General features: G+C 36.0%; 3 protein-coding genes and 2 long non-coding RNA genes across 12 annotated transcripts; 2 read left to right on the plus strand and 3 right to left on the minus strand.

Annotated features, from left to right (window-relative positions):
• Positions 1 to 148: 148 nt before the first annotated feature.
• LOC125214471 (probable protein phosphatase 2C 59) lies at positions 149 to 5,176 on the minus strand. 3 transcript variants are annotated; one of them, XM_048115513.1, is made up of 8 exons: positions 5,040 to 5,176; positions 4,306 to 4,627; positions 2,444 to 2,571; positions 1,471 to 1,824; positions 1,102 to 1,188; positions 922 to 1,013; positions 669 to 743; positions 149 to 579 (listed from the first exon to the last, which is right to left on the minus strand). In XM_048115513.1, the coding sequence occupies exons 2-8, from the start codon at positions 4,386 to 4,388 to the stop codon at positions 418 to 420; spliced, it is 981 nt and encodes a 326-aa protein (XP_047971470.1). In that variant the 5' UTR covers positions 4,389 to 4,627; positions 5,040 to 5,176; the 3' UTR covers positions 149 to 417. The 3 variants fall into 3 exon arrangements, with proteins under 3 accessions (XP_047971470.1, XP_047971471.1, XP_047971472.1); XM_048115514.1 differs by lacking the exon at positions 5,040 to 5,176 and having other exon boundaries at positions 1,471 to 1,629; positions 1,726 to 1,824; positions 4,306 to 4,699; XM_048115515.1 differs by lacking the exon at positions 5,040 to 5,176 and having other exon boundaries at positions 1,471 to 1,629; positions 4,306 to 4,698.
• Positions 5,177 to 6,083: 907 nt separating this feature from the next.
• On the plus strand, positions 6,084 to 8,024 carry LOC125212570. Of its 3 annotated transcripts, none has more exons than XR_007174750.1 (3): positions 6,084 to 6,281; positions 6,360 to 7,422; positions 7,526 to 8,024. It is a non-coding gene; the product is annotated as an uncharacterized LOC125212570 (long non-coding RNA). The 3 variants fall into 3 exon arrangements; XR_007174751.1 differs by having other exon boundaries at positions 6,360 to 7,134; positions 7,240 to 8,024; XR_007174749.1 differs by having other exon boundaries at positions 6,360 to 8,024.
• Positions 8,025 to 10,741: 2,717 nt separating this feature from the next.
• Positions 10,742 to 12,865, plus strand: LOC125214065 (protein ENHANCED DISEASE RESISTANCE 2-like). 4 transcript variants are annotated; one of them, XR_007175054.1, is made up of 3 exons: positions 10,742 to 11,755; positions 12,278 to 12,392; positions 12,470 to 12,865. XR_007175054.1 is itself a non-coding variant. In XM_048114936.1 (2 exons), exon 1 carries the CDS (start codon positions 10,822 to 10,824, stop codon positions 11,719 to 11,721), a length of 900 nt encoding a protein of 299 aa, XP_047970893.1. In that variant the 5' UTR covers positions 10,742 to 10,821; the 3' UTR covers positions 11,722 to 11,755; positions 12,470 to 12,865. The 4 variants fall into 4 exon arrangements, 2 of the variants coding, with proteins under 2 accessions (XP_047970893.1, XP_047970891.1); XR_007175055.1 differs by having other exon boundaries at positions 12,278 to 12,333; XM_048114936.1 differs by lacking the exon at positions 12,278 to 12,392.
• A 568-nt stretch (positions 12,866 to 13,433) lies between these two features.
• LOC125214064 (aspartyl protease family protein At5g10770-like) lies at positions 13,434 to 17,104 on the minus strand. The gene is made up of 2 exons (XM_048114933.1): positions 16,884 to 17,104; positions 13,434 to 14,858 (listed from the first exon to the last, which is right to left on the minus strand). The coding sequence occupies exons 1-2, from the start codon at positions 17,062 to 17,064 to the stop codon at positions 13,603 to 13,605; spliced, it is 1,437 nt and encodes a 478-aa protein (XP_047970890.1). The 5' UTR covers positions 17,065 to 17,104; the 3' UTR covers positions 13,434 to 13,602.
• Positions 17,105 to 22,617: 5,513 nt separating this feature from the next.
• LOC125209073 lies at positions 22,618 to 23,243 on the minus strand. The gene is made up of 2 exons (XR_007174296.1): positions 22,934 to 23,243; positions 22,618 to 22,841 (listed from the first exon to the last, which is right to left on the minus strand). It is a non-coding gene; the product is annotated as an uncharacterized LOC125209073 (long non-coding RNA).
• Between the last annotated feature and the right edge of the window lie 8 nt (positions 23,244 to 23,251).

A 23,251-nucleotide genomic window follows, 5' to 3' on the forward strand; every position in this document is an offset into this window, starting at 1 on the left:
TTGAGATCCTTGCGAGGGACTTATTTTGCTTCGAATCGAGATTATTCCTGCTTCTCCTTCTCAATCTGCAGATGCATTGTAAACCTCAAGCTGTTTCCGGTCTTGCTAAAAGAACACAAGACAAAATTCATAAATAATCACATCCACATAGAAGGAAATCACCACACATTTCATATCATGTTAAATACGTTGGAATTCTGACGTTACAGACTAAGTCATTAGTAAATAATCCCAGATTTCATATAAATGAAATATAGAACTCAAGTTACAAACATTCTTGGTGCCTATATATTCTTTATCAGTAGTGCGTCTTAGCAAAGACTGGTATCTATTTCTTTTACAGTTCAGTGGTAGTGCACAAGCTTTTCCTTATCGCTGTTTCCTTCTTTTGTTCGAACGAAGAAGAAGAAATAAGTCTTATTGGGTGGAAGTGGTATGAGATGATTCCACTTTTGCAGCCAGAAACCTGACAACTACAATGGTGATGTTATCACCACTTCCTCTCTGGTTAGCTTCTTGCATCAGCCTCTTGGCTGCATCTTCGGGATCTGGGATCGGTTTAGTCATAGAAACAGCCTCCTGAAAGTTAACACATGGATGAGAAATTGAGAATTACCACCAGACAATCAAAGATCACATAACCATGAAATTATATCGAAAAAATGGACCTCATTTGTCACCACGTCCCAAAGCCCATCGCTGGCAAGGATGAGAAACTCTAGGGTGTCATCGACCTTTTCCTCCTGGGGCGAACATTCAAGAAAGTTATATGGCAAAAGAAAAGACAATATCTATGCTCTTCAAGCAAAAAATTCCTTATCACTTGAATATGTAACTACGGTTTAGATTTAAATCTCAACAAACAATAACATTATTAGCAAGGAGGTTTGAATATTTGGAACACCGTCTCAGAGAGAAGACCTGAATATCTGGGTCAGCAACGACATACTGCTTCAGTTGTCTATCACCAAATGCACGAGATACTGCAAGCACTCCTCCGACTCTCCAAGTTCCTGTAGAGAATATTTAGATGGTGAGAAAACCAGAACATTGTCTGCAGAAGATAAAGAGGTTGAAAAGATAAAACGGAAAGGCATCTACCAGCCCACATCACGAAGCCACCAGCGTCTTCAATCCGTTGTCTCTCTTCTGTCTGGTCTGGTTTATGATCTCGAGAGACAGCAAAAGCTGCAAGATCAAACACAACCATTGATTTAAAATTGCAACAAGTTCCAGAATGGATCTCATCGACTCCACAAAAGCAGCTTAGATATAACAATGTCTAACCAATATAGTTCACATAACAGAGTAAAGGTGGATAAGACTTGGAATTAGTCTGAATAGTGCATCAGAAAGAAAAGGAAATTGAGCATTCTAGTGGAACTTTCACCATGTGACAGCTCATTTCAAATCCTAAACCGCTACATTCCCTAAAGCATTGGTAATGAGGAAAAGATTTCCGGCTCTCACCATTACCACCCCTGCAAACGACGGCTCTTGAATCTCCAACATTCGCCACCAGTAACCGATCACCAACAAGGATAGCTGTGGAAGCAGTAGATCCAGCATCTTTGTTCTGATTGTTCTCAGATTTCAGGAATTCCGAATCTGTATGACTGTAAGCATCCGCTGGAATGAGAACAAGATAGTTAAAAGGCTTAATCTGAAAACAGTATATATGAGTATAACTTATAGCTGAAGAGAGTAGCATAAAAAAGGACTTGCATATGGCTGATTTAGTGTCAGAAATAAATTTTGGATGCTTTATCAGATTGCTGAAAAGGTTTTGTTTGACATATTCAGCAGCTCGAGCTCCACCGTGACCTAACAATGGAAGTTAATTATAGTTATGATACATTGTCAATATATCATAGCTCAGATACTGGTTAAAGAAAATCATAGAAAATTTAGATGAGATGCAATACATGCCAAACATACTCACCACTATTGGGAAATATTTTCTACAGAAAATCAGATAATACATTGAAGTACCTAGATTTTGGAGCATAACTTGGGCAAACTAAAATTCATAACCTTAAGAAGACCACAATTATCGCATGCGAATTAGGAACCTACAAACAAAGAAAATACTAAACAATAGTATAAAATAAAATAGGGATGAGTAAGTCCTCTATCACTTGCAAATCTGCATTTATACGTCCCCTTTTGCCATCTTTTTGCAGACTTGATAACCAATCATCCCATTCAAGAAATTCAAACCATATACACAAGTCATAGAAAACTAAAGTTCTTAAAATGTGTTGCTAAATTGGAAACAATATTCTGCCATATTCACAACACGAAAGTCAAAAATTTTTTACTCAAATTGAAACTCAGCCCAGTCTCACAACAATAGGAAATCAGATATCCACCTAGGCAGTGAGAGTGCAATGCTCATGCACACACAACACAAATACATACGCAGAGAGAGAGAGAGAGAGACCATCAAAGACTCCAAAGAGACCAACCACCTCTCCGTCAACACCATCAATCCTTGTCTCATAAAAATCTTCCATTGAAGATCTTTTACCCGGAGAACTTGCATATCCATAGCTGAATTTTCCATTCTGACTGCACCAAGTTTATACGCTCAATATTAGATCGAACCATGAAAATACACTTCTCAGGTATCAATAATTCATAAAGGTGGAAACCAAAACCTTAATGTTCAAAAGCATATTAGAAGAAACTAAATGAAATGTTAGATAAATAATTTGAGCTCAATGAAACAATGGTTAGCTGAGGAAACCTGCTAAGAGTTCCTTTTCTTGAGGATGTGAATTCTGAGACATTATACTTTTAGAGAAAGACATGAGAAACTCTACGTCACTAAACGTGGATTAACTAGTCTACTACATGATCTAACAACAAAAAAAACATGGGTAAGGGGGTATTTTTATTTAAAACAAGTGAAACGAGGAAAACGACAAAAAATACTCCCTCCGTTCTGCGGTAGTAGAGGCATTTCTTTTTGGCACGGGATTTAAGAAAAATTGTGTTAAGTGGGTTAAATAAAGGAAGAATAAAGTAAAAAGTGAAAAAGGTAGAGAGATGAAGAAAGAATAAATTAAGAGAGAGTAAAGTAAGAGATAAGAAATGTGTTGACTTTTGCTATAAAAGGAAATGACTCAACTACTATGGAACGTACCGAAATGGCAAAATGACTCAACTACTGCGGAACGGAGGGAGTACATTTTTATAAATAAATAGACAATTTGTTTCCAGATAAATACCTGTCAAAGTTTTACGTGGAAGACGGCAAATAATACTGTTTTCTAAAAATAAAAATAATATCATACCATATACTAAGACAACCCACAATTTTGTCAACCTTTCTTGACGCATAGTATGGTAATTTAATGAGAACCACGTGGAACTGCCATTATCCGTGCGTAAACAATCAGACTCACCGAGTATGAAAGCAATACATGCGTGGTGTAAAAGAGATTATTTGAAGAAAAGTTATATAATGATGGAAAACAATATCTGGAAGTGATATCATTACTTTTCTTGAGATTATGAATTATGAGATATTATACCTTAAGAAAAGACAAGACACACCCTGTCACTAATAAAAGAAGCATGGACTAAAATGTCTACTGCGTGGTCTTAAGCCATGGTTAAGAGGGTATTAATTAAAACCATATATAAGCAGCTCTTTAGATACATAATATAATTGTTAGACATTTACATAAATTCATTCCCATATCATTGAACACAATAAACAAACTAACCTCTATACTTGGATATGAGTTGTCAGGTTCTCCACAGAAAGCAAAAAAAAGTCATTTTTCTTATGACAATTTATCATACTAAAACAACCAAGAGCAGTTATTTCAAGCTTTTTTGAAGCATTGCGTGATCATTTTAAAGCACCTTAACAAGGCCAGGAAAAACAGCCAACATCTCCCACAAGAAATAAGATTCCTTGAGTAAGAATGAAATACACATGTATCACGAATAGTTATGATTCGACTGAAAGTTCTACAATAACAGGAACCAATATCCCAAAGCGGACAAAGCTCAACAATTTTACAAACCAGACTTCAAAATCTTTTCAAGTCGAACCAATCATAGGGACTATTAGAAAATCAAGATTCTCACACAAGCTATAGAGATGCAGGATGTAGAAACACTCCCATTTCTTGTAAACCTCAAATAAGGTGTGGGAAAACTAGTATTTTCCCATAGAATGATTCGAATTCAAGAACCATCAATCCAGAACTTTGTCCACAGAAAGGATAACATGAATAAAATTATATTCCAACATACCATACAACAAAACAGATAGAGCAAGAAAATCACCTAAGGCCACCGCCGCTGACCGGGGCAGTATCGACGTGGACTTGGCTTGTAGACTGTGACAATACTGAGTTCAGATAACCCATGTGATCAATCTCTGTTCTATTCCCCAATTCAAAATTTCTGTTTTAGTTTCACTATATCTGACCCTCTTTTCTAATTCATAGAAGGAATTCACCTAGTTTCTTCCTTGTACATTTATCTACCAAATCTTAAGAGGCCCAAATGGGGAAATGTTTATTGTTGCAAAATTAATGTGTTTTAACCCAAAACACGACAATATCAAACTGGTTCAAATCCAATCAAGGGCATTTTTCCATTTATCCTGCAAAAAATAGTTAAAAATTACACCTTGATTTAATGAAACACGGCAAACGAAGCAATAAATCACATGAAGCTTCATATTCAAGTATAGATCTAATATGCATGTGCAGCATAATCAGAGCCTTGGAAATGAAAAAAAGTTGCAACCGTCCAACAACCCCTATTCATTTCCGAAACTCGTTAATCCAATAGAATATGATAAAATTCGAGCAGCTCTCCACATATATATATGCAAATCATAAAAAACCCAAATTACAAATTCCAACTCCTTTCATTTTAATCCCCTAAAATTCCAATCTTGATCAATATACGATTACAAATTCCAACTCAAGAAAGAAAATGCATGAAAACCACATATTCTGCTTATCAATAAAAGACAAAGAAACGTATATGCTAGAGAGAGAAGAAAGAACCTGAAGAAATAGGCAGGCAAAGGAGAAGAAAGAGGAGAAAAAATTGAGAAGACGAAGAAAAAGGGGAAGAGGAGAATGAGAAAAGATAATTAATTAAGTCAAACTAATCAATAATGTAAAATCGTCCTTTTCCCTCGTTTTATTTTCACTTTGCCACTTCACCATTGAATTTTTAATATAGGAAAGGCCCAAATTCATAATTCAGCTTGTTTTCGTTTCCCCAAATTTACCTAATTTGAGTTGGTTTAGTCATGCTAAAATGAGTTGTGACCCATTTATAAGACATATACTACTAGCTTAATTAAGTGTGAATAAAAAATTAATTGATTATTGATTAAACCTTGAAGTAAGTACGTAAAATTGACGCTTATGGTGAGTGGAAGCGATGGAGTATGCCTTATGTCTTATGTTAGGATTATGTTGATTTTGTTAGTTTAGGTTCTTTTCTATTACCGTTACCGTTTAGTTATACTTCTCTTGCAGTTTGCTTTTTTTTTTTTGTTTATCATTTTGATGGTTAGAATATTTTTATGAGCAGGCCAAACTTAAATAAAATGTGGGTTAATCAAGATTAAATGAGTATTAACCTATAAATACTCATTACTATAGAATTCACTGCTTTTATGCAATAATAATGGTTAAGCATAAAAGGAGGGAGTCGGAAAAAATAAAAAGAGAGGGATTGGATAAGCACATTTTGTAAATCAAAGTAATTGATTCACTTACTATTCAATTTCATAAAATCTTCAAACATTCCCCACGAACTAAAATGCAAATCAATTCATACATCTATTTGAATTTGAATAAAATACTACACGTTATAGAGTTGTAATTGATGAGACTGATTTTATTTGGTGGCGAACAATAGAACCCAATTTAGTGGGAAAATTGAATGTGACACATCAAACAAACCCAATCAGAAGGCAAAATTCTGAATTCCTATGCCCCTTGTCGAATATTCTATTTAGAATACATTATTAATTAGAAATCTTTTTTATTGGTAGTAGTACGACTTTTGACTCATAATAATTAGAAGTGTTTCAATTAATTTTGATTAGGGGTTTAAACAATATACGTATGAAAGTGAAATTGCAAAACGTATACGAAAAGGGTAGAAAAGTACGTATTTGTATTCTGTACACACAAACTCCAGCAAAAATGGCTCTCCAGTTGAAGGCGAATCGGATCGATCTCCTCCCTCTCGTGGTCGTCCTTCTCATCGCCGCCCACGTCATCGCATTTGTCAGTATCTCCATTACTCATCGATCATCAATTCTGTGGTTTTGTTGATATCAATTTCATGTATTTTGGCTGATTTAGGTATACTGGTTTTACAAATTAGCTACGGATAGGGCATCGAAGAAAACGAAGAAGCAGTAACGACTGCAAAGGAGAATCGGCGAAGGAAGTGAACATTATATGTTTTCGTCATTTGCGTTTCTCGTTTTTGATTAATTTTCTGACAATTGTTCGCTTTTTATTGAAATATTGTTCGATTACTTAGTCTCATCTATGAATTGGTTGTGCAAAGTCGTTAAAAAATTCTATGTGAAATGATTCCGATTTGAGTAGTGCAGTTCCTTTGATTTCGATCCTACAGTCAAGCAAGAAATAGGCTCTGTTACAGTGTGATATGCTACTTCACTCAGTCATTACAACAAACAGTTTGTGGCCTCGGTCTCAGAGGCCTATACTCGCCTCTCTTTGTCTGCGTTTATGCGTATCATCGGCTGATGTTTTTACTTCGCTTATAGATGAGGATTGCTATGATTTCTTCTGTACTTTCAATTGGAATAGCAGCTTAGCGTAGAGCATTGTGTGCTGCTAAGGATATACAATGCTGTGGATATACAAACTGGTTATTGCTTGTTCAAGGTTCTGTATAGTGTGCAGCTCGCTCCGGATAATCTTCCTCCGGGAATAGCTTGTTTGCTGGGAGATGAAGTTGCAAAAGTTGCTTTACTCATTCTGCATGAGAAAAGGTTGGGGAAGAAGTCTGAGTGGGTGCCTTATATCAGCCGCCTTCCTCTGCCAAAGGACATAGCTCGGTGTTCTGGAGTGACGAAGAACTGGATATGATTCGACAGAATGCTCTGTATGAAGAAACTCTCAAACAGAAGAATCGGATTGAATAAGATTTTTTGGCTGTTAAGTTGGTTTTTGATAACTTCCCCGAATATTTCATGATATTAAGCTGCAGGATTTCGCATATGCATATGGATTAGTTAGTTCTCGAGCATGGGGAGCTGAAGGGGCGTTTCCATGATTCCCTTTGCGGATTTCTTGAATCATGACAGACACTTTAGAGGCGTATATTTTGAGTGATGAAGGCAAGACAACATTAGTGGTTATAGCTGGCTGTGGATTTGCTCCTGGTGATGAGGTCCTGATAAGATCTGGATTTCGGTTTTGCTGTTTCTTGCAATTGTTATGATCAAGTTCATGTTGAGCTTAATGTACCTCAACACGATGCTCTCTATACGCAGAAGTTGGATATTCTTGGCAGAGATCGCACACCAAAGGATCAAGGATGACAACGAGTTTGCTTACTATGACAAGTGGGGCATGGGAATTCCCCAATCACTTCGTGCATTTGCTCGTATGATCATCAAGAACTAGATGACTTGGCGAAGGAAGCTGCAGAGAATGATGGGAGGCTAGCTCAGAAGCCATTGAAGAACAAGAACATAGAGGTAACAGCCCATCAGCTGTCGTTTCATGAAAGATTACGTTGAACACATCGAGTTGTGGCTTCCAACTCCTCCCACTATAGCGAGAGGAGTGCTCTAAGACAACGATTAGCACTATATCCCCTGACTGGTGAACTACGAGTGCTGATGTCTACTTCGGTGTGGCTGGAGAGCTACTGTTCGATGTTATGAAAGAGACAGTTTGCATTATACAATACAAGGTAAAAACCACATCAACTCTACATAATCTCAATTGTTTATTTTATACTCGTCTCATTCATGAAGTGATTGTGTCCGAATTTTTGTCAAATGTTTGTTCTCTCCTTCGTCTTCTTCGAAAGTGGGTAGTTAACTGACTCAAGTGGCTCTCCAAATATTCAAAAAGAAAACGAGTAGTACTACCTGATCAAAATAAGAATTACTCCCTCCGTCCCAGATAATTCGTCCCAATTCCTTTTTCACACTCGTTTTGTGAAAATAATACTCCCTCCGTCCACGAATAGGAGTCCCGTTTTTCCATTTTGGTCCGTCCACGAATAGGAGTCCCGGTTCATAATTACCATAAATGGTAAAGGGACCCCACATTCCACTAACTCATTCCACTCACATATCATTTAAAACTAATATACACAAGTGGGACCTCTATTCCACTAACTTTCTTCCATCCACTTTTCTTAACATTTCTTAAAACTCGTGCCGGATGGAAATGGGACTCCTATTCTTGGACGGAGGGAGTAATAAATAGGTAAAGTTGAGAGAAAGTAAAATATTCTCTACATCATTCTCTCTTTTACTTTACTTTCTCCTCACTTTAATTATTTAATATTATTTTTGCAAAATGAGTGTGAAAAAGGAACTGGGACGAATTATCTGGGGTTGAGGGAGTAATATAGATGTCACATTGAATTCAGGAAGTTGATTGGTTGCACAAACATAAATGAGTATATAATAATGGATGTTGAAGTTCCATGCCACTACAATTTAATTAGAGGAATAATTATGTTTCAAATATTCACATCACATGGCATGGTTGTACCAAGATTGTGACACACCTAATTGATTCCTTCCTTGCGCCTTTATTTCAATGTCACTTGTAAAATTAAGTTTACGTATATACTAGCTTTAATTCACACACTATAATTTTTCTTATGGCTATCCTATGATATCATTCATTTGAGTTAAATTATCACATCTCTAGAATAATTAGAAATATTAGTAGGAAAAAGATGGTGGTTCACAGTTGGGAATGCACGAACTCCAGCTTAATTGTGCTCTTATCAACTTAATTAGGATCAATAAAATTTAAAGTAACAGTTGCCTCACAATAGATTAATTATGGCCATCACTAACTATTTTTTTCACAAATCCAATTTAAAACCAACATGGTAACCACATGATAAATAAAGATTGTTGTTTGAATTTGGACTTCTTTAGCAAATCCAGAAAAAAATAAAGTTTGCGTCTTTCTATTACTATAAATTTTTAAATTTATGTGGGAAAGCAAAGCAAAAAAAACGAGTGAGGAATAAGATCGAAAGTTGTGTAGAAGTAAATATAGATGAATTTTGACGTAACTAACCAATTATAATTTGATTGCAAGTTGCAAAATCAATTTTATACCGAAAGTTTGAGTGCGACTGGAAACTACTTTTAAATTCTGAAATATAGGAAATATTTCTAACAACGGCAATATAAATCGGCTAAACATTGACTGATATGTTAAAGAATCAATCATAGAGATATCAGAATAGTTTAATCTTTTAAAAGAGAATTAATTTAAAAATGAGTATATAAACGACAAAGTGTAGAAAACGGTAAAGTGCAACACATTGAGTGCCAGGTGGCACTACCTAAAAAGCTCGGATCTTGTGACTGTGATTGTAAAAAGTCAAAATGGCACACGTCATCAATTCCTTTTCCTTTTCGTAATTTCGCGAATATACCCTCGGTGGTAGAATTCAATTATATTTCGATAATTACGTACAAAATCGAATTCAATTCGTCTTAATCTGTATATATTGGAACCGTCACATGAATAATAATATATGTGTAATAAATATCGCATGCAGTTTATTTATAGTATATTATATCTCATTATGACAATTATATTATTGTTTTATGAATATTTAAATTAATAAATAGTCAAAATATAACCTAGCTTAATAATTATCAGCCCGTGTAACAAATATTAATTTACTAATACATGGGCTCACGGAGGAGTACTATTTAGTATTCCACTATTTAGTACTCCCTTTGTCCTATAATAATAATATGCACTCTTTTTATTTTAAATTCTATAACAATATGTATTTTTCAATTATAGAAACTCTTTTATTTCTAATAAGATGAAATCCATTTTTTTAAATAAAATTTTAATTACTTTTTCTTCCGATCTCTCTTTTACTTTACTAATTTTATATTAAAATCCATTATGAACCCAAAATACATATTCTTTAAAAATCGGAGAGAGTATCATAATTTAGTTTACTAGAATATCTAGTAGTGATCTAAATAGTCAAAATACTTGGTACGGAGTATTAATTACATATTCAAAATAGGAGTAATTAATTATCAGCACATGTAACTAATAGTACTAGATTAGAGATACTAAATACTTATTATCAGTTAATTAATTCACCAACTAGCAAGATTAAGACTATGGTATTAGGTCATTATTTAATTGTATACTCCATATTGGACATGAAGGGACTCTCTAACATTATGTTTAAATAAAACATCGCATGCACTTTATTTATTCTCATTATGTCAATTATATATTTATATTCGTGCTTGATTAATATTTTAATACTATATCATAAATAGTGAAAATACAACCAGCTCAAGGATTATGATTTATGAGTATTAATTTAGTGATTCGAATTTCGAAATATGAGAAACGAATTGCGAATACATTTATAATACCAAGCAGAGGGTATTATCGTAATTTCACACTATCTCCCCTTCCCTGATTAAAGCCCCCAAAATCCCACACTCCCAAAATCATCTCATCTTTCTGTTATTCTCACGGCGGAGCTTCCAACGCCGACGTCTACACAGAGAGAGAGAAACCGTCGCCGGCAAATCAAAAATCAATGTGCTCTGTAAAGCACAAGCAGAAGCACCAAAACAGCCAGATTCACCACCGCATCTCCCCCTCCACCGCGACCTCCGGCAGCGGCGAGGATTGGAGAGATGTGGCCATCTCCACCGGATCGCTGAAGCACGTCGACCTCAACACCGGATCCAACGGCTGGGCATCGCCGCCGGGGGACAATTTCTCCGTCCGCGGCCCCAATTACCTCACGAAGAAGGCTAAAACCCCCGCCGGCGAGTGGCTGATGAATCCGGCCGGCGTCGACTGGCTCAGATCCAGCGCAAAACTCGATCACGTCCTCGCGCGGCCGGACAACCGCGTGATGACCGCGCTGCGCGCATCGAAGAGCGAGAAATCGTCCAAAACGTTCATCATCGCGATCAATTTACAAGTCCCCGGGCGCGAGCACCACTCCGCGGTTTTCTACTTCTCCAGCAAAATCGACGAGCCGATCGCCTCGAATCCGCTGTTTCATCAGTTCATCAACGGCTCCGACGCCTTCCGAAGCAGCCGATTTAAGATCGTGAATAAGATCGTCAAAGGACCGTGGATTGTGAAATCGGCGGTGGGGAATTACTCAGCGTGTTTGTTGGGGAAGGCATTGAATTGCTACTATCACCGCGGCCCTAATTATTTGGAAATCGATGTCGACATCGGTAGCTCCGCAATCGCCAGCGCAATTTTGAAGCTGGCGTTAGGTTGCGTGACGTCGGTGACGGTGGACATGGGGTTTTTGGTCGAGGGGCAAAAGGAGGAAGAGCTCCCCGAGCGTTTGCTCGGCGCCGTGAGGATTTGTCAAATGGAGATGAGCTCCGCCACGTTTGTTGATAGCGCCGCCGTTGCAACGAGCAAGGTTTTGCCGATGAGTAGCGGCGGCGAAAGCGAAAATGAGGTTTGATTAACTCATCATTTTCGTTGCTATTTAGCCATTGGTAAGTATATTAAACAAATAGAACTATTATGATGAATCGCTTAATGTAGATAATAATCGTTTAGTGGCAATGGTGATTTTATTTAATTTCACCATTTTGATTGTGTTACCATTAATTTCTTCATCACTGACATTAAAAAGAACTTGGAAAAATGTTTATAGTGTGATGGTAACCCGACAGCAATTATAGATACATAAAGAATTATTGCCTTTTGCTTGGAATGCTCAATCTGCACAGTGCTCGATTAAACTTTGGCATAGAAATTTGGGAATTTTTGGTCTTCTTGATTGGTCTTGGATCCTGAAAAAGCTATTGTTTTCTTCAACTCCTAGCAAGATGATGAGGATGGTGGCCCCATCAAGAAAAAATAGATTTTGGTTGCTTTCATAAAAGAAAGGGACTCAACCTTTTTAGTACATCATGTTGCTAATAATTCCAAATTTGGTTGGTTTGCATTAGCTATACTTCATCTTATTATATGTTAACTGTTGAATGTATCATATCATTCTATGGATATTGAAGGGAAGCTAACAATGAAGAAAGGGCTATGGCTACCTTTTTCTCCAGCCATCCAAAAGGTAGAAGGATAGAGCCATATTTTGCATCATTTTTCTTAAAAGATCTCAATTTTTGAGGGGTGAGCACTTTAGGTTTGCTGAGGCTGTGGGTTGCTTTAATCTTTATTGTGTGTTCAGTCCATTATTATTTTGGCAGGATTCCACTATTTCTGAGAAGGTAAGGGTAACTTTGATGTCTGAAAATCACCCAGTAAGAAAATGTACTTAAACATCTACCTTGGAAGGGCATGAATGAGGTACAATAATCATGAATCATGAATGACGAATAACGAATCATAAATCGCCACCCAATCTTGCTGGACCATTGTACTATTCCGTCGTTCTTCTCTCACTTTTTTCTTTCTTTCATATACTAATGTTTAGTTTGGAGTTATTCTGTGTTTGGGTGGTGAGGTGGCTGGCCTTGGGATTTTCTATATATATGATTGATTGAGCAGCTGATAATTTGGACAAGTTAGGCAGATATGTTGATTTTGTTAACTGGTGCAGATTTTCTAGCTATCAATATGATTAAGTTAATCTTGAGACACAATTTAGGGTCTTCTTATGATGAAGTGAGAATTGTATTCGACCGGAGATTCCTAATCGTATGGCCGGATTCTTGGTTCCCAAGTCCTTTCGTTCCCGTGTGTATTCGAGGCGAGTGAATAATGTGAATTGAATCCGAAAAGACGGGATCTTGAATTGTATACAAAGGAAAATGGCTATGGAGTAACAACATAATAGTCCAAAATCCAAATTAGTGAATGGTAATTAATAATAACTCAATAAAGCTCGCGTTGAATCCTCATATCAGATGGAAAATTTAAATTATAGATGTAAGTCGATCAAGTTTGGCATGCTCGAGATATTAATATCTTGTATTAAGACATATCTGGTTAAAGATGTGATAGACCGTGGTTAGGCAATCTACTAAATTATTAAAAACCACAAACATGGATATAACTTTTTGTGGGGACAATACGTGCAAAACATTCAAAATTGTACAGTTTGTAACATCTTTCATAAAGTGTTGTACAATTTGTAAGTGAACATATTGCATCACATATCCAAGGATGTGAAAAAATGTTGTTGTACAATTTGTAATTGAACATGGGGCATCACAAGTGAATTTGCCTCTCACTTCAACAATTCAATCTTGGAGGAACATTATTTGATTTGAAATTTTCAGAAATTATAAATCACATGAGCATATTTCCTACCTTGGGAGGAATTTAATGTATGATTTTTTAAGTAGTGTAAATTACTAAGTTGTTAAACATAAATCAATCAACAGCCAGCAGCTGCAAATCCCAGCTTCCCTCCGGCGACATCATACACCACTTCAAACGCCAGCTGCTGCGTGTTCCCAAAGATTCCGATGTCGGCGGCATCTCCATTCCCGGCGAAGGCAAGGCACGCCACCGTGGAGCTAACCGCGATCATTATCCCGGACGGGCTGAGGTTGATCTTCACCTCGCCGTCAAATGTGAACGACACGGTGGGGACGGAGATGCTCGTGTAGTTCGAGAGGTCGTAGCACGTGTCCAAGATGGAGAATGCCGGTGCCGCCGGGTACTTCTTCATCCCCTGCTTGAACGCAGCACTCAGCGCGCTGTACGCCGCCGGTGGCAGGCGTGTGATCACCGTGCCGGAGTCTATGATCGCGCCGGCCGTCTTGAAAACCGCCCCCCCGATCGGGAGCTGCTGGCCCGAGACGGTGATGGAGGTGATGCTGATGAAGTAGAACGAGGAGCCCTGAGATGAGTCGAACGGTGTGAATTGCACGCTTCCCGAGGTGGCTTTCCCGAGCGTGAGGTAGCCCGTGGAGCTCGCCTTCGACGGTAGACAATAGGAGAAGTACTTTCCGTATTTTGTCGCGGTCTGCGATACGATCGATAGTGGGTCCCGGCCGAGGCCGATTAGTCCGGCAGTACGCCCGAAGAGCCCTCGGTTGTTTTGGCCGCAACCGAACATGAAGTCCGGGAAAACGTCTGTGGCAATGGTGAGTGTGTCTTTGCTAAACAATCCTACTGAAAACGACTGGTCGCCGTATTGGATGCCGTAGACGCACGTCCCGAGGCTGCAGCTGGGTGTGTTGCCCGTGGCGGAGGAGAGCTGGGAGCAGGTGGTGGAGGTGCATGACACGTTGGAATACGAGGTTGAGGTTTTAGGGTCGAATATCGGGTCTTGTTGTTTGTAGCAGGAACGCGCGCATGGTTGGCACTGGGTCCATGTTAGGTCGCTCCCCGTGTCAAAGATGAGGGAGAGAGTTTTCTTGGGGCTACCTAGGCCCATGGAGACTAGGTAGTTTCCAGAGCCTAGGGAGCTCCCCGATTGCGCGGGGAGGTTGACCTTTTCGTCCTTGACTTTGTCTGTGGTACGGATGGAGTCCAAGCGGGTGCGAATTGACTTAACTCTGGATTGGTCGTGAGAGAGAATGTCACTTAGAGATGGCGCAGCGACGACCTCGTCTTGGCTGAGTTTCGAACACGGGCCGTGCCAATGGAAAACTTCTAGTGTGGATGGCCTCTTCTTGATTGAATCTGATAACTCAAATACTCCATGTATTAGATGCATGCGTTATTGATGTCATAATATTACATGAATTGTGTTACCAATATCACATTAGCAATAAATTGTGTGACTAGCTTAATTTGATGTTGGTAACAATCCTTTAATTAGTCAGTAGCAGAGACGAAGCCAGAAATTTTTTATTGTGGGTCCGAAGTTTAGGTATTTTTTTGTGTCGAAATCGTCGAAATTTTTTGTAGCATGAGCAATGGGAAATTGCAAAAGATATATAATAGATGAATAATAAGAGAAAATATAAATTAGAAAAATGCATAATAGAAACTAGAAATCTATACGTCTGTTATCGTTAAAAAAAGGTGCAAGTAATTAAGTACTCTAAGACTAAAATTCAGATATATGCAAATAAAATAGCAGTGGGAGTAAAACTATTGGACATAAAGGTATAAGAAAATAAAATAAGGCGGAAGGATTTGAACTTGGAAACTTAGAAATATAAGAAAATACTACAATAAAACAAATTCAAGTAAAAGTGTAAGAAACAAAAATTGATAAAAGAGTAAGAAAACAAAACAAGAAAAAAATTGATTTTTAGGCCAAGGGGGAATCGAATATGGGATTTGGGAGCATAAAAATGTAAGAAAATTAAACAAAGGATTAAAAAAAAGGAATTGGAGGCCGCAGGAATCGAACTCGTCACTGATTATGCCTTACTAATACCATATATATACTAATAACTTCATTAGCTGGGGAGCCCAGTGGCCCCCCAGGCCCCAAAGTGGCTTCGTCACTGGTCAGTAGTTCTATTATTAAAAAGGTGCATTAGACAGAAGGTTCTTGTTAAGCTAAACCTAACTAGTAGAGCATGTATTCACCAATTAATGCATGGAAAAGGTTAACAAGTAGTGAGAAGAGTTATACCAAAGGAGGAAGATCAATCTCAAATAATGTAGAATTGTGTAACGTAATAGTTGTTCAAATGACTCTTTTAGCTTATTTCCTAAATTTTAACATATTTAATGGGAAGATATTGCTAGTATTTTTGGGGTAAGATAAGGCCAATCGATTATAGTGGAGTTGGTTGGATTGTGGGATCCAATTAATTGGTTTTGAGTGGGGGGATTAGGTTTCGTAGTAATTGGGCTGGATTTGATTGATTATATGATTGTCTAATATAATGGGGTTTTTATTTAGATATTCAATTAATAAAAAAAAAGTCTAATTACTTTTAGTAATACTTGTGATACGAAGTCTAAGGGTAGCACAATCAACAATTCAAAGAGTATGAGTATTTTTATGTTAAAAATATTAATTTTATTTTCAGTAAAATAACTTCTATTCACCTGTGAAGAGAAATAAAATGCTACTAATACTAACATTATTGATGTAATCCAGACAATAAGAATTCATTATCAATTTCTTGAAAACTAAGGCTAAATTATGAGACAGAATTATAAAACACACGGACTTTCTTTCACACACTAAAAAACACACAGCAAAAGAAGACAAGGCACCAGCAATTAATTGTTTAATGTTTTTTTCACATAAAGAAAAGATTAATTAATTTAAAAAAATAGCTGTTAACCACTTGATATTTGCTTTTAACTACAAGATTCAATATCTGAGGAATAATGAATTTGTGCCCATATTATGCCAAAATTGAACCTTTGCAGCTTTTTTATGCTCACATTATTGCTCTTAATCCATGGTACAAAAAGGATTATTGCCCACTTCTTAAATAGTTGAAATATGAAAATGACTTGTTGCATATATTTTTTTTAATTCTGAAAATGACTTATTGCATGCCGTACAGGAAGAAAGACCAAATTTCTCATAAAACTGGAAAAATGACCATTATTATCCAAGTTTTTGTTGCATTTCAGGATTTAAGATTTGATGATTAGTTCAAAGAAGACAGGAAATAGAAATATAATAAAGTTGATTAATTAATTGAATTCAAGATTTGACCTTCATTTATCTCAACTTCAATGCTGCAAATATTTGAATAAAATGCAAATGAGAGAGAGAGGAATTGTTACCTTTGGAAGGACTGCAAACAGAGGCTGGAAAAAAGGAGCTTATTTCAATTGTGTGGAAAGAGTGTTGAATCTTAGAATTTTTGGCTTCAAAAGCATGAGTTTGGTCTAAAAAACTTGAGATAAAAACCAAGAAAAGGAAAGAAGATTTGATGAAGGTGGAGAGGAAATGGGGAGTGGCCATGCGTGAGTGAGTGAGAATGTGAGTGATTTTTGTTTGATGTGGCTTGTGACACTATGCTTCCATCATCTTGGATATATATATATATAGGATTGTGATCAAATGAGATTTATTAGGCTAATTGAGAAATGAGATGCAATATTAGCCACTCATTTTTATTAACTGAGTGGTCCAGATTTTGCCACATGAAATTTATTTTAAGATTAATTAATTATGAGAGGGCATAATTGTAATTTCATGTTTTAATGGAAAGAGAGGAGAATCCCTCCCAGATCCGTCAGTCCTGTTTATCCCCGCCGAAGCTTCTCTGGCTAGCAAATCAAACCGATCCACCGCCGCCGCATTCGTCGCCACCAACCACACCGTCTCGCCGCCGTCTTCATCCCACGCATTCACACAGTGCAGCATATTAAACCCCGCCGCTCCAATCCACCCCCACCGGCGACCTCCTCTCAAAATCAGCCACGGATCCACCACGATCTGCATATCTGGTATCACGGCATACTTCTCCGTCACCGCGAAGTCGTGAATCGAGATCGGTCTCTCTATTGAGTTTATATGCACAGATCTACGCTTTTTCCGTCCGAATCGATCCGGAAATGCGTCAGCGAGAAGACGCCTTCAGAAAAAGCAAGGAGCTCCTATTCGCCGAGATCTTCGATTTCACCAGATTGAAATCGGAGGATTTCAGCAGCAAGTGGCGTAGGATGGACGACGATGAGAAATTGGTTTTGGTTAGGGGTTTTGTGGCGGAGTGTAGCGCGCATTTTCATCCGTTGTCGGCGAGGTCTGTCAAGGAATTGGTGGACGAGTACGTTGCTGGAATGAGTGATTTTTCGGATTCTGGTAATTTGTTCTCTGGTTTGGGGAAATTGTTTGGATTTGGTAGTGATGATATTGATAGCTAGGGACGAAACCTTTTTTTATTTCAATTTGTTGGATAAACATTTGATTCAAATTAAATTATGCCAATTTTGATTACTTTCGATTTGCTGTTTTTTAGTATTAACTTGTAGAATATGTGATTGTGTTTTTAGTTCTCACAGCTCAATGATGAATTTCTCATATGCTATTTTGCCATTTAATCCCCTCAACATTGATCTCTGTTGCTTAATTTGCCATTTAATCCCCTCAACATAGATCTCTGTTGCTTAATTGATGAATATCAATGTTTAGGACTTTGTGATTGTTTTAGGATAATGAGAACTGAAAATGAGCAGTAGTTTGCTGGGAAAATAGGTTTGAACATAGCTGATGGTTGATTATATAAGTATTTGATATGAAAATGTTTGTTGTTGACATGAATTATATAAGTCGTTGGCATGAAAATGTTTGGTTGTTGACATAAATTATAGATGTCGTTGACATGAAAATGTTTGATGTTGACATAAATTATACGTAAAACGTTGTTGACATTAATTATATAAGCAGTTGACATGAAAATATTTGTTGTTGACATTAAATATAAGTAAAACTTTGCTATTGACATTAATTATATAGCTCGTTGACATATACAATTCATGTCAACTACACACATATAATGTCAACTATGTGTACAATCCATGTCAACTACATATATAATTTATGTCAACTACACACATATAATGTCAACTACGTATGCAATTCATGTCAACTACACACGTATAATGTCAACTATGTATATAATCCATGTCAACTACATATATAATTTATGTCAACTACACACATATAATGTCAACTATAAGTTGTTTACATTTGATGCAGGCTATTGACATTTGATGTGCAGTCTATTGACGATAATACCCCCTTGTTGACATTCAATAATCTCGCTATTGATATGTGAATTATAAGTGTTATTATTTAGTTGTTGACATTTTAATACGAGTTGTTGACATTCGATATTCTGACTATTGATATGTGAATTATAAGTGTTATTTGTTCGTTGTTGACATTTTAATACGAGTTGTTGACATTCGATATTCTTGATATTGATATGTGAATTATAAGTGTTATTTTTTAGTTGTTGACATTTTAATACGAGTTGTTGACATTCGATATTCTCGGTATTGATGATATGTAAATTATAAGTGTTATTTTATTGAATGTTGAATATTTGAAGATTTGAATGTAGAAGATTTGAAGATTTGAATGTTGAAGATTTGAAGATTTGAATGTTGAAGATTTGAAGATTTGAAGATTTGAAGAATGTTGAAGATTTGAAGATTTGAAGATTTGAATGTTGAAGATTTGAATGTTGAAGAGATTTGAAGAATGTTGAAGATTTGAAGATTTGAATGTTGAAGATTTGAAAATTTGAAAATATGAATGTTGAAGATTTGAAGATTTGAATGTTGAAGATTTGAAAATTTGAAAATATGAATGTTGAAGATTTGAAGATATGAATGTTGAAGATTTGAAGATTTGAATGTTGAAGATTTGAAGACTTTGCAGCTAGAGTTTTAGAGAGAATTTTAGAAAATGATTTCAAACACAATTTAATGAAAAGACAATTATACCCCCTTGTTGACATAATGTGATATTTGTTGACATTTTGTTAATCTTGTGGATTAGTGGCCCACATTGCATCTCATTTCTCAATTTAGCTAAATAATCTCAAGCTAACAAGACTATATATATATATATATATATATATATATATATATATATATAAACAGGATTTTGATTTTAAGAATTACATCGGACCCAAATGGTAAATACTCCATTCGTTCCATAATAGGAGTCACATGAATAGAGGTTTGGATCTCCTGCTGTGGCTCCAAGCAAGCAGAGGCTGCTGTTATATACAATCAATTTTTAATAATAAATTATATAATACTCCCTCCGTCCCACTTAAAATGCAACATTTGTGAATCGGCACGGGATTTTATGTAGTGTTGTTTTGTGAGTTGATGAAGAGAGAGTAAAGTAAGAGAGATGAAAAAGTAGAGATAGAGTTGTTTCTATTTTAAGAAACGTTTCATTTTTATTGGGACAACCAAAAAAGGAAAACGTTTCATTTTTAATGGGACAGAGGGAGTATTAAAATATTATATAAAATATTAATTTTCTTTTAAAATTTGTCGTGTGTAACAGTAACCATTGCTGTGCTTGGAGCCATAGCAGGGGATCCTAATCCCATTTAGTGTGAGCACAAATTTTAAGAAATGTAAGAATAGTGAGTTGAAAAAGTTAGTGGAATATGTGATCCACTTTTTTATATTGATTTTATTATAGAATATGAGTGAAGTGAGTTAGTGGAATGTATGACCTATTTGTTATTTATGGTAAAAGTTAAATGTGATTCTTATTGTGGGACAGACCGAAATGCAAAATGAGACTCTTATTATGAGACGAAGGGAGTAGTTTAATATAGTGTATATTCTTTTCTCACTGTAAGAATCCTTCATTTCATGATTTTGCCCTATACCAAACTTATCGACACATTATAAGTGGGTCTATTTTACTTGACATTATGATTTGACTTGGTAAACGAGTATCATGAGTTGAAGGTAGAGATGTATGTTCTTGAGCATATGCAAACTCAAGAATCTCATTCTTGATAATTAATTAGTATTGTTAGTTGTGCATTTTATTTGAAGTTAGCCTTGTTAAACACTTTTTGGATTATCGCAAAAACAAACTCATAAAAGAAGACGAACTATATTATAATTTAACTCAAATAATCACAGTCGGAGTAGGAATTTATTAAATCCAAAAGAAAATAAAGCCTATTAATCCATGTGTAGCTAATCTATATATATCCTCTGTCGTATAGAAATATGCCATATTTTTTTTCCGTCTCTCCTATTAAAAAGTTCAAATCCATTTATAACAACATTTTCCTTTTTCTCCTTTTTAACGCACTTTATTATCTATGGATCCCATCATTCACTACACAAATTTTCAATTATTTTTTTCATTCTTTTACTTTACCAATTATATATTAAAAATTATGCTAACCCTAAATAACCAATATTATGAATTCATATATGCATTCATGCCTTTTATTTTCATACAAATGCCATCTTAGCTTCATGCCTTCATCACTAATCTTGTTTAGGGGAGGGAGCATGAGTAATTTAATTTGTAAGTAACATCTTTATGCATGATTGATCTTTTTATGGACTATCCACATAATAATTGATGGCCGTCCCACATCAGTCCATTATCTAATTATCAAGAATTGCTGGCCAATCAAATAAATAATGTTACTGATGAATGTCTCTATAGTGGAATCTCGGATAAAACACCACTATAAATCTAAAGAAATCTCGGTTCTAGAGTATTTTACATACAAACTTTTAGAATATGATAGTATTTAAGTTTAGGTGTGGAAATGTATTCACAAGTCAAAATGATAGTGATATCAATTATCATGGCAAAGATTAGTGACTGTTTAAGCACTCAATATCTAAATTTGACAATTGTATTATAGTTTATGTGATGTGATTTGCCAAAATAAACACTGTAGCAAAATAGTTTCTTGCGTCCTATTTCAGATTGTTATGCACTTCATTGCTTGTACATTATCGCAAGAGGAAGTGTGAAAGTTATTCATAGTTATTTATTCATCATTTGGTATGTTATAGTAGTAGAATTAGAACAGATAATAACTCAAAAAAAATATGAAATGAAAAAAATAGAATAGATTGACTTGCTAAGTTGTTATAGTTCAAAACTTCAAATCTGTTAGTATCAATTAATCTCAAGTCCAAATTTCAAAACCAAGTAATTCAATTTAAATAGTCTCCTTTTGTCTTTTTAGTCTGGCCCATAACCACATTCTATTTTTGAAAACTTTCACATATTGTACAATACTTCAATTACATTTCTATATCGTACTTTATCAATTTCTATTTAGGCGATGGTGGAAGTATTACAAATGAGATAAGACCGACATGATTAAAGGGAAATCGTTTATTCCAATAATTCAGATATTTAAAGGTCTCCTTTTGTAATTAACAGAGCAGCAATACAATTTATACAAGCAAGTTGAATAGGCAAATTATGGCACCAACAACAGTGACACAGCTAATTATTGTTTCAACACACGCAATTCGACATTGATTTTTTTGGAAGTTAGCTACCTTTTGTTTCTTTCAAACTCTACACAAAATGTTGCTGTCATTAGTTTCTAATACTACTATTCTAAGCACAGCCCAATCTTCACCTGCTTCAAGCAATATTTACTAGTTTCCTCTGCTTCTGTGGGACCAGGCCAACTCTGTGTGTGTGTGTGTAAACTTGGTTCATTTCATATAAAGAATTCCGCAACCAGCTGAGCAAATACTGTCAGCTTCTCGCCACGCCCTCTTCATGCAACCGTTCTATTAGCGTAACACATTGTTGGTTTCTTGTTTTACATGTGATTTTCGAAAGGTGAAAGAGACTACTTAGTAGTCTCTCAAAATCTGTCTTCTATAATACTCATACTATGTAACTGATACTGAACTTCATCTGCTAGTTTCTATGCTTGAATACCGAACTATTTCGAGCTGCATTTATATTCTCTATAACATACAAACAAACATACATACAAAAGGCTCTATTTGATCTGTTACTTGAAGCCAAATCATGAATAGTAGTAGTAATATACCTATAGCCTAAAAATGATTAATCTGCTAATATTGTATGCTTGCCTAAGTAAATCTGATGGCGACAACATATTAAAATAAGCATATATACTTATCTTGCAACGACTCAACGCGCATGAGAACGGTTCATTTGTCCTGGCTAGGCTAGACAAGACATCCTGGCCGACGTGGCCTGCCCTGTTGGTGCTATGTACCCATCATCGATACCTGGGATAAAGAAAAGAACAACTCCCGCTAGTTTATTCATATATAGTACACTACAAGATATAAATATCTCACGGACCACACAGGAGAATTACTAATTTTACAAATAAAAGAGCTTTCTTGGTATACGCATGTTGTTGCCGCAGACAAGTTCAATAAGCATCTAAAATGGCCAACTTATTGAGTTTTCTGTAACTGGGAAAGAACAAAGAATGGTGAGAAACAATTGTGTCAAGCACAAAGCAACAATTAAAATACATAATTTAGCTTAGTGCAGACAGTGCAGTCAGTAGTAAAAAAAATATACTACTGCTGCAACCTTACTCGTAAAACAGGGTGTAGATCTGGAAGGATGAAACTGAAAAATTCAGCTTAAGAGCCTTCTGCATTAATATACATAATCTATAAGGGTC

Source organism: Salvia hispanica, chromosome 3 (assembly GCF_023119035.1).
Source record: "Salvia hispanica cultivar TCC Black 2014 chromosome 3, UniMelb_Shisp_WGS_1.0, whole genome shotgun sequence".
NCBI classification, from domain to species: Eukaryota; Viridiplantae; Streptophyta; class Magnoliopsida; order Lamiales; family Lamiaceae; genus Salvia; species Salvia hispanica.

What these genes read in the sequence shown, in the direction of transcription:
- LOC125214471 (XM_048115513.1), bottom strand. Translation starts at nt 4,388, where the DNA reads ATGGGTTATCTGAACTCAGTATTGTCACAGTCTACAAGCCAAGTCCAC. An exon ending in TCTCTTTGGAGTCTTTGATG is followed by an intron (nt 1,825 to 2,443) that starts GTCTCTCTCTCT and finishes TTCCATTGTTAG; the next exon opens with GTCACGGTGGAGCTCGAGCT. An exon ending in TGGCTTCGTGATGTGGGCTG is followed by an intron (nt 1,014 to 1,101) that starts GTAGATGCCTTT and finishes TATTCTCTACAG; the next exon opens with GAACTTGGAGAGTCGGAGGA.
- LOC125214065 (XM_048114936.1), top strand. Translation starts at nt 10,822, where the DNA reads ATGTGCTCTGTAAAGCACAAGCAGAAGCACCAAAACAGCCAGATTCAC.
- LOC125214064 (XM_048114933.1), bottom strand. Translation starts at nt 17,064, where the DNA reads ATGGCCACTCCCCATTTCCTCTCCACCTTCATCAAATCTTCTTTCCTT. An exon ending in TGTTTGCAGTCCTTCCAAAG is followed by an intron (nt 14,859 to 16,883) that starts GTAACAATTCCT and finishes TTGAGTTATCAG; the next exon opens with ATTCAATCAAGAAGAGGCCA.